Source organism: Mangifera indica, chromosome 1, assembly GCF_011075055.1.
Source record: "Mangifera indica cultivar Alphonso chromosome 1, CATAS_Mindica_2.1, whole genome shotgun sequence".
NCBI lineage: Eukaryota > Viridiplantae > Streptophyta > Magnoliopsida > Sapindales > Anacardiaceae > Mangifera > Mangifera indica.
The window spans coordinates 6992810-7007156 of record NC_058137.1 but is presented as its reverse complement, the minus strand read 5'-3'; the positions used below and the strand labels follow the sequence as shown (position 1 = coordinate 7007156).

Sequence of the window (14347 nt, the reverse complement as noted above, 5' to 3'; positions counted from 1 at the left end):
AACACTTGTATTATAATATATTAATAGTAACAACTTATATAAAAAAACATTAAGTTGTTTTTTATGTATTATTAAGTCAAGAGGTCAAGCGAGAGAAATCAACATCCTCTATATTTTTTCATAAATTCTCTTTATGATTGGTATATTATAAAATATGATAAAATCAAGGTATATTTTTTCTATTTTCATTTAATATAAAAAGCATGAAGTTTAAAATTCATAGTTATAATAATTGTTTCTTTATAAATATAAGAATAACTTTCATTATATGTATAATTAGCTTACATTATGGGCATAATTAATTGTTTTTCTTTATATATATTACATTATTGATAATTCAATGTTATGAACGTAATTACGATTTATATGAATTATAATTTGATGTTTAATTATTTCCACTTTAAGATAATTAAAGAATTACTTACATCACCACACATGCAATGTCATGCAATAATGCAACTCACCATGCATTCATACCATGTTTTTGAAGAAAATTCTTTCACCATTGTCTTCTTCTTGCATTCCCACCAAATTCTCAAGCCTTGCATACGTGGTGGATAATCCACCATGTATAACAAAATAAATTTCTTTTGAACCGATTGATTTGTTGGTTAATATATTTTGAATTTTTAGTAAAAATAATTACATATAAAATCTCCTGCCTTTCTTTTTCAAATGGAATTCTTTCCAATCCAAAACATTCTTCATAATATAAAAATGTGTGATGTCAATTCCCTTCCAAATCCTTAAGATTATAATTATCATTAAATTGATAGGTTTTTACAAGTTACTATAAGTCCCGAACATAATTCTTTTTAGGTCAAAAGACTTATTACCATCCAAGGTTTGGCAATATCTCAAATTTTTATTCGTTAATTTTTAAAAATCTAAATACTCACTCTTATGTTAAAATTCACTTTTAAAGTTAAGGGTAAAAATGTTATATAGCTAAAAATATTTAAGAAAACTAAAAATTTATCACATCCCCCTCTTCTTAATTTAAAAATCTAATAATTTCTCTTACCTAAAATTTGAAAAATAATTATTTCCTTCTTAGGGTTTGAAAGCCACATTCTCTCCCCCTCCTATCCCAGGCCATCTTCATCAGAGAGAGATCGGAAAGAAGAGAGAAGCCAAGAGGGAGAGAACATAGTCGGAGACGACGAACTTTGTTGTCTCTAATGATAGTTTCAAAACCTTATAAGATAAATTATCACTTTTCAAACTTTGAGTGGAGAAAAATTATTAGATTTTTAAACTAAAGAGAGAAATGTTATAAATTTTTAGTTCTTTTTAATATTTTTAGTTAAATAACATTTCTATCCTTAAACTTAACAGTGAATTTTAACAAAACAATGGGTATTTGATTTTTTAAAAGTTAAATGTGAGAGTTTGAGATTTCACCAAACCTTGGGTGGGAATAAGTCTTTTGGCCTTCTTTTTAAGACCAAAACCCAAAAGTACAATATTTATAGATAAAATTTTAATTAAAATGGTTAAAACTGAGGTAATTAACTAAAATAATCATTTTTTAATGTGTATACATAACAATAATCTCAGACTCAATTGGTATATTTTTTGTGGTCAAAAGATGAATGTTAGATGAAATTATCCTCTTTTATAAAAATTGTCTCTTATTCAGTTTAATGCATTTCAAAACCCGTATACTCCTTACATATAAAGTAATCACCGGATATACCATCATAGTCATTGATCTGAAGCAGTCTACTTAGTTTTTCACACAAAAAAAAGGGGGGTGGGGTGGGTGTGGGGTGGTTAATAAAGGTTCATCTTTATTTTTTTATTATTCAAAAAGTGCACAAATTTACTTACGTTGCACTGAAATTCAAGATATCATAGGTATGCAATTGAAGTTATGCGGTCCTAGGTTAATTTGTGAAATAGATTGAAATGATTGTGTCTTTGATGAGTTGTGTGAATTTTATGATTAGGATCTAATAAACAAGTTATGCATGGTAGGATCTAGTGAAAGTGGGAGATTAAATAATATTTGCTATAAGTATGTGGTCTATGGGAGATGTTAGCGATATATATATATATATATTTTTTTTTATAATCAAGAACCCGTCTTTATTAATTGGATGGATAAATCTAAAATATAGTGATTGAACTCATAACTATTACTCAAGACATAGTGATCAGGACCACTATCATTGTACTAAATAAGTGAAGTTTTACAAACGTGACAAAGGTTTGAACCCAAATATTTACAATAAAAGTTATAATATTTTATCAATTTTACTAATTGTTAGGGTCAACATTAGCAATATTATTGAATGATCTGTCAAAAACAATTCCATAAAACCATTGTTTGATGATATTGTCAACTATTTTGAAAAATTTTAATTATTAAAATCTAACTTAAAAGATTAACTTTTATTTATTTAATTTTTTAGATTTTTGTGTAATTTATTTTTTTATAATTATAGGTTTCTTTAAATAACCATATTTAAGTTGAGTGATCAACATTATCTTACCCAAGCTTTAGCCTGAAGATAATTTTTTTACTCTTTGAATATATAAATCATATTTTCTCACACAAAACTAACTCCGTTAATTTTTTTTTTTTCAACTTTGTTATGTTATGGAGAAAATCCTCACAGTCTTGTCAGACGACAACTATATTTTTTATTATTTGTTTTATTAACTAATAAAATTTTAATAATATTATATTATTATAATTTAATTATTTATTCAACTTTAAATATTAAAAAAATTAAAATAATCTTAATTTTTAAAAAGTACTTTTTTGATTAAAATATCAAATAATATAAAAAATATATTAAAAAGATAAATAATAAGATAACAATTTTAAAAAAATAATTTAAGTAATTAATTTTATAATTTAACAACGTTAACAAAATATATAATACATTATTAAAATAAAAATTACCTTAGAAAATACACCTGACATTACTTTAACATATATAAGCCACGTAATTTTGACTAGACATATATAATATTAATTTATATCAAATAACTTTTTAAAGATATTTAAATAAAACAATTTCTCCATATTTTTTAATTAAAGTTTTACCATTCATAATAATAATTTAAAGTTAATCATTTTTTAATTAATTTACCTTTATTGTAATTATTTTTATAATAAATGATTACTCAAAATAAATAAATACAGTTATATAAATTCAACTAATGCCCCTGCTATTATTGTCTGTAGCATTAATAAAACACTATGTATATGTTAAGTGTAGGCTGACCAGTAGGGATGGTAATTTGAGTCTAACTTTAGACGCCCCGACCCTCCCCAATCCTAATAAGGAGGAGATTCTCCAATAGAAACGGGGAAGGGGACCGGGACTGAGATAAAAAAAATCTCCGCAATCAAGAACGGGTCGGGGATGGGGATGCATGTGTCCCCTCCCCGCCCCGTCCCGTCCCTTTATATTTTTCAAATTTATAGTTTTATAGTTTTAAATTATTTATATTTTTCAAATTTATTTAGGTTTTTGTTATGCATATTAAAGGAGTTAATATATTATATTTATGATATTTGAAATAGTAGATTAATTTTAATTTTGCTTAATTTTGTTATTTAATATTTATATTGTATTTATAAAGTAAAAAGAATATTTTTTTTTCAGGTACGGAGAGGGAATTTTTCCCGGTAGGGACGGAGAAGAAATTTTTTTTTGCGGGGAGGGGACGGAGAATCGTTTTTATCGCCGTAGCGAGAACAGGTCAGGGATGGGGATGAATTACCCCTACGGGGATGGGGACGGGAATTGAGATCCCCTCCCTGCCCCTCCCCATTGCCATCCCTACTGACCAATATACAATAGTGATGATATTCCATCAAGAATATAGCAAAATCAATTTTTAGTTCGGTTACCGATTTGTTTATTCTAAAAATTCAATTAACCGAACCAAATTGATTTTTTAAAAATTGAACAAAAATTTAATATAATATCAAACTGGTTATTGCAAGAATCAAACAAAATAATAATAAAATTTAGTGACCCTTTGAAATCCGGTTAAAAAACAATTAATCAAAGTTTTGTTTGAATAAATGATATTTTCAATTCGATTCAAAACTGAGACAAGTTTGAACACCCCTAGTTTTTGGGGCTGGCCATTACTCATTCCATTGATACTTGATACCTAGAGTTTGGTAATCAAAGGAAATTCGGATGCCGAATTTTCAAGTCAATGTTTAGTCAACATGAGTGCATAAAACCAAGTAATTAACTCAAACAGCACTATACCTTACAGAAATTAGTATATAGTACATCATGTGAAATCTGGAGATTACTTTACATAGGGAGAAGCATTCTCAAAACAAGTTTTATATGACAGTGGCAGCTGGTCGATACCTCCATATTTGCTCTTTGAAGTTGGAGGAATCTCCTAGCAGCAGCTAATTTGAGCTTTCCTTTGCTCATTATGATTCCATGAATTGTGAAGTTGGGGGGCTCATTTTTGTCTTCTCAGGACCTACAAGTTGGTTTTTTACCAACATGGAAAATGTCAGAAAAATCCATGAAACAAAAGGGCATAAGGAAGCTCCAAGACAGATGATACAACATCACTAGGTCTCATCAAACTTAAAAACTGAAGCTCCTGTTCTCACTATCAGAAATATGGATGATGGATCTAGAACAGAACAAACATTTTATCAGAAGAAGTCAAGCCCTAGCATGGCACATACCATAGATGCCGCGGATTTCCACTTCTCGCCATTCTTGGACAAGAGCACAGCAGCAACACATCAAATGTGACAAGAAATCATCAATAAACCCTCCCTATGAAAGGATAAGATAATTAATAGCAGATTATGTGCAGAAGCAAATCAATTAAAAATAAAGATTTGGACAATAGGATTTTAGTATACGGGGACTAAATCTTCTATTAACACTCATCCTGATGCTTTGCAAGTAGAAGAACATTGGGGTGCAATTTTCAGCAAGATACATGATTTTGAAATTTCTGCTATAAGCACCTTTTTTTGTTCTGATTTTCCCATTCTTTATGCTGATTCAATGTTCCCTATAAATCTTCAAGGTGCTAAATGGGGTGCAATGGTTAACCATGTTTTAGTGAGGCAGACAGATAGGAGAATAAATTGACAACAGTAGCATTCAGCATTTTTTTTTTTTTTTTTATATATTTTGTACTAACAGAAAGAGATCATGATCTTGCAGGGACTGAAAATTATACCGTGATGTTTAATGTCTTACGAAGCTTCCTTCTAACACAGCAAGTGTAACAACAGCAAGATAATATCAATGAGTATGCCATGAGTTCATTACATGCTTCTGCAGAAGCTGATAAACATGAAACCGAAATTTTAACGTGTGAGCTTGCAAATGGTTATAGCCAAAGATTGAATTTCAAACATGTAGGAATGCTAAGTTGATAAGGAAAGAAAAAGCAATAAAACCAAAAATCACATGATTTATGCGACAAGATTAGACATGACAGTGGGTCGTGTTAGGCTCAAGATCCACACTGTCAAAGGTCTTAATGTTGGGCCAGCCTGCACATAATGCAAAGCCTGTGGCACGGCCCCATATGGTGCTAGGTGGCCTGCACATTAATTATATTAATAAAAAAATAAGTATTTAAATTTAGTAATATAAATTTCCTTTCAAACTAATACAACTGAATATCGTAAATTGCAAGACAATCCTTTAAATCACATTTTGTTTATATTATCAAATAATGTAAAATTATTTTTTATTACTAATCGTAATATCTAATTAAAGAAAACTTTTTATTTTATTGGTAACGTCGCAATGGACTTGCTTTCCCTAACTATGTCTTCTTGGCTTACCAATGCTTGAGTCGGGGCAACTATTTTTCATACATCATTGCAACCATTGTGTCACTATTAATTAACGATTTAGTTTTTATTTTGTTTTTACAATCTTGTTAATTATTAATTTTTTTTAGAATATTTTGATAATGAAAAAAACTTAATATGTTCTAAACGAAAAAGGTGTTCAAACAATTGGGACCACTTCATTTTTGTAAATTCAATTAACTATGAATGGGTGTAATGTAAACACTATAACAAATACATTGTCTCTCTTACAGTGTTTACATTGCACTCGTTCCTGGTCAATTGAGTCTACAAAGAGAAATCATCCCAATTGCTTGCACACATTTTCCGTTTATAGCATATTAAGTTTTTTTATTATCAAAATATTTTAAATAAAAATAATAATTACAGTGTTTACAGTGTTAGTGCTAGATCACTAACACTGAGGATAAAATCAAGGTCTGATTACCTAGTCTACCAGATAATTTAAAAGAAGGTTGTGAAAAGAATTGTCACTTAAATAACCATGCAGTCCAACAAGCATCTAGAGCAATTTATAGTCATTTTACAGAAATGGAACATCTGTAACAAAAATAGGCTTAAAGTAGATTATAGGTAAAAGAGTAAGCAGATAGTATGAATATCTTTAAGGAATTATTTTTAGTAGGTCAGAGCATCAGCATTAACCTGCACTAGGGGAAATCTGAATACACTAAGCTGTCAGTGTAACAGAAAATTTCAAACATGATCAGAATTCTCCAAGTTTAAACTTTAGACTAACATTTTGCACAAGCAAACAAAATAATTAACAAAACATCTAATGGAAAAACTCCTACAACGAGAGCCAAACGTATGTTGAAGCTAGCAAATCAAGCCTAAATGCCAAAGTTCTAATTCTATCACATCTGACCATAGGATAAGCAACTATGAGGTTGCAACTGACCCAAAGGTTAGCACATAGAAACTACTTACACATGTGCCGGTTAGTTGCCACAGTTGCAATCTTTGAAAATGTGCCACAAGGATAGAATAATGTCTTTATACCTGCAATGGAGATTAGCTGCTTAGACACTAAGCAAATATTTGGAATGTACAAGTTTGCAATTTCATATATTTCTCAATCTATTATGTACAAGATGTGACCTAAGTCACAAGATACAAAATCAAATTAGGGATAGACGTCACTATCATGAATTATTAGGAGGTGCATTAATTTAGCTATGTAGAAACAAAGGCATATTTCCAGATCTCAATGTTACAACTAATATAGATAAACTGAAAAAGAAGTGCAATGGGCATGAAACAGATCATTTTATGGATACAATAATAAAATATAAATTTCCAAAAGATTATTTAAAGTGATCAGTAGCATGAGAGGACATACACAGAAGAGGTTCTGAACAACAGCCGAGCAGATCAGTATGCCACTCTTCGTCCTGATAAGAGCCCCTTCTTGACAGCAGATCCTGCCCTGATGAAACTGAAGATGTGTTTCTGAACAGAAAAGGTGGCATTCAACTTTTTTCAGCATCCTTTTTTATACTAGTTACAATATTGAAATTTATCATTGTGCAAACAAAAAGATGCTAAAGGACAATAGGAATTCATTTAAACTCCAGCAGGCATTACCTAAGTCCCAACTGCTTGAGATAAAAGTAGTCACATTTAGTTAAATCCTCTGTATCAGTTCAAACCATATTATCCTGTCTATAGTTCAGTTACTTTTTGGAATTTTAAGATTATGTCACTGATACAAATTATAGATCAGATATATGAAAGATATAAGAATATTCAGACTACCCCAATGCTAACATAAGCACTATTGACGAACCATAATGCACATTCAACTGAAGAGACATAAAAGTAGAAAAGAAAATATAACCTGGATGTCATGCGAGAATCAATTGTTTTAGGAGATTGCTCATTATATGAATGATGTTTCTCACTATCAGCATCAGAATAGTTGCTCTCTACTTTCTTAGGAAGTTTTTTGGGTGAACTCTCCTCTGGAAGAGGACCTGTTGCAACAGTTTCTGTAACATCAATCAAACGCTGAATCACTTCAACCTGGTTAAAATCCATATTAGCTTGTGATATTTGTAATTCACGTTGAAGCTTTTCATTTTCCTTTTTCAATGCTTCATTAAACCCCACGTTTGGGTAGGAAGATGATAAAGTCTTTTTAAGAACCATAGTTTCATGTACTGAAGGTTCCCTTTGCAGGATAGCAGTTTGCAACTTTTGGTCCTCCTCATCGAATGTGTACTCACGTTGATCCTTCTCAATAGCTTCCAGTCTCTCCTGTCAAGTATCAGATAATCAAAAATCATTCAGCTCAAAGACCATGTTATACGAACATCACCACCACATAAAAGGTCCAACAGAGTGATCTTATTGATCTAACTCTCATAATTACAAGACCCTAGGCACATTCTTATCAATCTATGATGCAGAAAGATATGAAAGAGAGTTGTATGTACTCATCAACAAAGCAATGTGATCCACAATCACATCATAAAAAAATAGAATCATCGAAAAGCTGGTCATCCTATCAAACCTCACTAGGCAAATTCACAAAATTCCATGTTAGTCCAATTAGGCCATTAAACTTTCTTTACGGAAATTAAAATTTTCATGAAACCAAGGTCTAACTAAATCAAGGGAAAAAAAATTATTGCTACAGGTGCGAGGTATTTATTTTTATCTTTCATCACAAGTAGTTTGACAGAGTAAACCAGTAATCACTTTGGTAATCAATATAAAAGATTTTGCAAATATTAAAACAGTCTTCGTTTGGTAGTGAAAAAAGGGGCCAAGAACAATCAATACCCTCACTCGAGCATTATCAACAAGAGTAATAAGAGGAACGATCCTTAAATATCGATCAATCTCGTTCTGAGCCTTTCGAAACTGGTACACGATGTTCCACCCCATGGCCAGGAGATAAAGATAGCTCCGGTCCTGACAACTGTTTACTAAAATGTAAGACCTTCTAAGGGCATCCTCTAGCTGCTCCAGAGGCTCACGTGTCTCTGGGTATTTCTTAAGCTCCGAGATCTTGAGCTGCTCCAGCAAGTTCCCTATCAACTTCAGGTGCTGCGCAAATTGCCTGCAGTTCCTTTTGTGCATTCTAGCCGTACTTGCAGCTTTTACTATCATTCCTATTAGTCGAACCGCATCAACGCCCGTGAGTTGGGCAACATTCGCTATCTCTCCAATATGATCCCAAGTTGACATCTTATCTAGCTGAACAAATGAACTTAAAAGGCAATAATTTATCTGGAAATTTTGAAAAATGTAATGATTTTAAAATTTTTATGAGTTATTAATTTTTACCTCTTATAAGTTCCAAGCCAAGTCTATCAGAAGAATAAGAATGCTGTATTTGCTACAAGTTTCTACAGTTGCATTGTTCAGAAAGAAAGAATCGAGCTTAAGATCTCGCCGGCCATGGCGCTCTGACTCGGTATCATTGGTGTTTCAGAAAATCCAGTAAAAGATTCACACTAGATATATCAGCTGCAACAAAATGCGAAATTATGAGATACCGAAATCTTGAAAATTATCCATTACGCTACCTCGATGTCAACTTCTTCATTTTTTAGAAAACAAACAACCGAACAGTTAAAACAAAAGATATCCTCAACAAGAATTCTCTTCGTCATGAAGAAAGGGAAAATATATTATAAATTTTATACCAAATAATGCAAGCGCTCGTGACACACTCACCAACTCCAGAGTTCGATTAACTATTTTGAAAAGTCAAAATCCGGAGAAAGAAGAAGAAAAGCATTGAAGTATGCGATTAAGAGCCATTGCTTTGCGCAGAAGGCAGTTTCTTCTTCTCAGTGAATGGATTTGGACGATTGTGAGCAGAGTGAGGCTCAAATCTCACTCGCAATCTCTCAATTTTCTCAACCTTTCATTCTCTCTCTCTCTATCTTCCATCGGTCACAGTTTCGGTGGTTTTTTATTTTGTTTTTTTTTTTTTTTCTTTTCGGTTCATGCGCACAGTGCTGTACGTTTACCAAACCAGACAAACAAGGACATAGTGGTGGAGACAACAGTAAGAGTACGAAAATACCCTTCATTTGCTTTGCGTCCTTCACGGGGAAGTGTTATAGCCAGCTGGCAATTTCTACAATTGACAATCACTTTGACTTACGATGGCTGAAGCCGTCCTATTGGGTGGCAGGTTAATTTATATAAATGCTCCGTTATAATTATACGAATTCATGAACGAGGTGTTTTCACTCTCAATCAATCTACGTATATATATTTTAGATAAATATATATTTAATATATTATAATATATTTAAATAATTTTAAATCAGTCCATGAAGGGTTTGTCTTGTAGGATAATAATTCGATTTCAAACTAATTTGATCCAATTTTTTTCATAACTGTCTCACTTTTCCTGTTATTTGAATCCCAATCTTTTATGAGATAATTTTTTACTTTCACCATTTAAGTTAACCTATAGGGTCTAGATATACATAGTATTACTCATTTAGGATAATCAAATTTACTAGTGAGGTTGTGTTTTTTATCTTTGAGTAAATGAATCTGAAATTCTCAATATTAAGTTATTAATGATAAAATGACACTCAATCACATAATAATTTATCTTTATTATTATTTCTATTGATATTTATGATAAGTATTAGTCAAATATTGTTAGAATAATATTAATTTTATTAAAATTTCATACTTATTAATGTTTTATAAAAATAAAAAATTACATACACACAAAGAACAACCCCTAATGGAATAGTTCAAACAACAAAAGAAGAGGTTGTATGTATAAGAGAACATTAATTTAAATTTTCTCTAATGATATTTTTAAATTAGATTTTTACTTAGTGTGGTTGATTCGACTCTAAATGGACATCTGGTTTGGATGGGGTTCCTAGTCACCAAAAAATAAAATAAAACACATTATTAAGATAATTTACCATTTATCTTGATTACCAGTAATATATCAGTTTGGGCTAATTTATGTCAAGTTGTAATTTTAATATGATACATACATTTTTTACTTTTTATTGGGTTTAGATTCACTTTGGGTTGATCTGCCCAATATATGTAAATTACCCTAGTGACAGTTGAACACATGTTTAAATGACATAAAAACTACCACCGAGGGAGATAACGTAAATTATTCTTTTCTCCCTGAGAAGCAACAACACTGCCCTCCCAGTATATTGTGCAAATAAAAGGGAGAAAAAGTCTCTCAAATGTATTGTTCATCATAGAATCCAGAAAGACAATACAAAAGCAAATCGTGTTATGGATATTAACTAATCACGCTTCAAAGTGCATTCATCTCGAATACAGAATCGCACTCTAGGTATACTTATTTAATGTATTTAATTTATAGAAATGACATATTTTTTCAACATTTTTTTATGTTTGGAAAGTATATTTTCACCCATCCATACAAAATTTGACTTTGACGTTAGGTTTAATAATTAAAAGATAATTTTTTTATTTTGTATAATTTATTATAGAATTAATATAATTTACATCACTAATAATACAAATAAATTATATATTCACAATAACAATTTTATTTTTTTTCTTCCCAACTTATTTTTTTCCTTTTCTACTCTTTTTTCATTTTTTTAATCGCCGAAAACATATATTAAGAGCTGATAAATTTTGGATGTGTTTGAAACTCGTGTGGGGAACAAGATATCTCAAAGTTGATAAAAATGATAAAATCTAATCAAAATGAAATTTATTTGTGACATATTTAGAAGAGAGGTGACAAATTTGAGAGAGACTTGGAATATCTATATCAAGTTGATAGTAAATAAAGGCGATAACGTTGGGAAGTTATGCACATAGTTGAAAATGCCCTCCTACCAGAGGGCCTAGTCACATAATTACAGGAAGCTAAAAGGTTAGTGGGTAACATCACAATTGTGGTTACAAGAAAAAGGAGTAATCTTGTAGATTACTTTTATAACTTTTAGTTTTTATAACAGTAAAAAGAGAAATGGATAACAATATCATAAAATTTTGGAAGGCAGAATTTAATAAAGACGAAAAGACATATTTATTTGTTATTAATTTTATAAAAATTTAATAAATTTTATTAATAAATTTAACGGACGTAAGAAAAAAAAATTCATATTTCATCAAAGTTTGGATGAAAAATAGTCAATCGGTCTACAAAAACAGAAGGGCAAGTAGGAGCTGGGAAAATTGATGAGTAAATGCAGTTAAAGGACCGAGAAGGCGAAGAAGGTTAAAAAAAGTTCAACGGACAATGACTCAGAAAAGGACCAGGATATTAGTGTAATTTTGCAGTTTGGGAGAAACTGAAAACGGGAAAACGCACTTCCCAGTTAGCATTCCCTGCGGTTTGAATTGATTTCTACATCCGTTCTCTGCCAACTGCCACCTGGACCCATAAAAATAAGAGAACGACAGGGCGCACATGCACACCAAGTACACGTGTTCACTGTCGTTTTATTTTGTGTTTAAGTTGTGACTTGTGATCCATTTATATAATTTTATATATAAATAATAAATTACTATTATATAATTTAATAATTTTAAATTAAAAAATTATTATACACATAATCATAGCACGTACAAATAAAAGCGGGTACTTTATTTAGGGCCAAATCACTATTTCACCCAAAACAATTTTTCTAACCTTTATGTTTGAATTACCTGCCTATCATTTTTCTTAATAAAAATAGTTTATTTCACTTTTAATTATTAATTATAATAAAATTATAAATCTAACATAACATTTAATATAAATTTTAATCATCAATTTATTCTTATTTTTTTAATTTTAAAAATCATTGTGAACTAATTTTAATATTATTTATAATATTTAATTTTTTTATTATGTTTATTTTATTTTCTCTTCGTTATCTTTTCACTCGTCTCATTTTCATTGAGTACCAACAATACATACTCAACACCATTAGCATATCCATCTACGCATACTGTTGCAAAGCTCTATCTTTGATATTAAAGTTTCGACATTACCCTATTTTTTCAATGTTTGTCTTTTTAATTGTCAACCGAAGCAACACAAAAACAAATCGGTGAATACCTACAATTGATTATGTAATGGGGCTTAGTATTCTCTAACAAGTGGCAAGCTCAATTGCCATTAAAGTTTTGTGAAATCAACTTTTCGAAGTGGTTTCACTTCGTTCTTAGAGTATTAATATATCTTCATTCTCACGACCAAAACAACCTATCTTTGTCATGTAAACTAGCATCAATTTCAAACCATTTTCAAACTCTTGTGATTTTAAGGCCACCAAATGGATTCTCTCTCGTCATCTTTTCATTGTGGCTACCAAACCTGCTTTAAACAATCCATCTCCCTTCAAAACAAAACTCGTTAATTTCTTTGTCAAACCTAACACAACAATTGGTAAACAATGATTATACTAACTTTTCAAATTATACATAAATAGTAAACCATTTTAGTAAGTACTTGTGTTCCTCCATGCTCATAATATATACTTTAAGGAATGAAAAAGGTCATCTCTCATTAATCTTTAGACAATTGATGAAAGAATAACACTTTTGAACTTCCTCAAATATTTATTTGCAGGCCTTTATATAATATAAAACTTTAGATTTTAAATATTTTTTACTTTTTATTGTGTTAACATTGTAATATTGGTTAATTTTTTAAATGTCTTTTTTTAGTCCATCCAAAATAATTATTATTTTTGACCTTTTTATATAATAGATTTTATCAATAAAAATAAATAACAGATAATTAAATAAAAATTTAAAATTTAAAATATGAGAAATTGTCATTCTACACCAAAGATTGGGTGAGAAATGTCATTTGCTTTTTGTTTAGTGATGCAAATTATTGCCTTTGTTGGGTTATGCTTTTTGGACTTCTCAGTCATTCATTCCATCTAGCTACCACTAATAAATGGGAGAAGTAGACGCGATTGCTAAAGGGTAAATGAACAATAAAGATTAGCTAGAGGGAAATGACCGTTAAGGTTGCTGAGGTGGCAAATTAAGCAACGAATAAAAATAGGTGAAAGGTCAACTTCAAACCTCTAATAAAATTATATATATTTATTTTAAATATATATAATATTACTCATAATTTAATAGCTCTAAATCGATTTAACTGTGCACTAAAATGATGGGAAACCCCACCCAGGGCAACACAGTTGCTAGAAAGGCACGGGGACACAAAACTCACACCCAGTTTGGCTTTACATCGCCATCGGCATTGAGTGAAAATTGATGCACCGCTTGGATCCGATGGTCCATTTATTTTCTTGTTACTTAAAAAATATGAATTTCTAATAATAAACAATGCTATAAATCTAATAATTTTGGATGATTAAAGACAAAGCAATTAATTAGGCACAATTCTATGAGGCAAAAATATACAGGAGGTGTGGTGAGATTGGGTTGAAGCTAGGTGGCAGAAGAAGACCAAAAGTTGAATTGTGGGTATAAGGCAATATCAATAATTTGTGCTTTTCGATGATGTAGAATGTGCCATGTGGGATAGATAGACTTATCATAAAGATG

The 14347-nt window shown here is 30.5% G+C and overlaps 1 protein-coding gene across 5 annotated transcripts; it reads right to left on the bottom strand.

Moving 5' to 3' along the window:
* Nucleotides 1-4206: 4206 nt before the first annotated feature.
* On the bottom strand, nucleotides 4207-9784 carry LOC123227177 (protein MID1-COMPLEMENTING ACTIVITY 1). 5 transcript variants are annotated; one of them, XM_044651876.1, is made up of 9 exons: nucleotides 9499-9784; nucleotides 9137-9319; nucleotides 8630-9046; nucleotides 7683-8101; nucleotides 7185-7294; nucleotides 6773-6844; nucleotides 5197-5303; nucleotides 4688-4781; nucleotides 4207-4479 (listed from the first exon to the last, which is right to left on the bottom strand). In XM_044651876.1, exons 3-9 carry the CDS (start codon nucleotides 9035-9037, stop codon nucleotides 4421-4423), a joined length of 1269 nt encoding a protein of 422 aa, XP_044507811.1. In that variant the 5' UTR covers nucleotides 9038-9046; nucleotides 9137-9319; nucleotides 9499-9784; the 3' UTR covers nucleotides 4207-4420. The 5 variants fall into 5 exon arrangements, with proteins under 5 accessions (XP_044507811.1, XP_044507820.1, XP_044507803.1 ...); XM_044651885.1 differs by having other exon boundaries at nucleotides 8630-9059; nucleotides 9530-9784; XM_044651868.1 differs by having other exon boundaries at nucleotides 9530-9784.
* Between the last annotated feature and the right edge of the window lie 4563 nt (nucleotides 9785-14347).

Coding starts and splice junctions, on each gene's coding strand:
- LOC123227177 (XM_044651876.1), bottom strand. CDS start 9,037: ATGTCAACTTGGGATCATATTGGAGAGATAGCGAATGTTGCCCAACTC. Junction 5,304..6,772: donor GGCAACTAACCGGCACATGT/GTAAGTAGTTTC, acceptor CATGTTTATCAG/CTTCTGCAGAAGCATGTAAT. Junction 4,782..5,196: donor GTAAGACATTAAACATCACG/GTATAATTTTCA, acceptor ATCCTTTCATAG/GGAGGGTTTATTGATGATTT.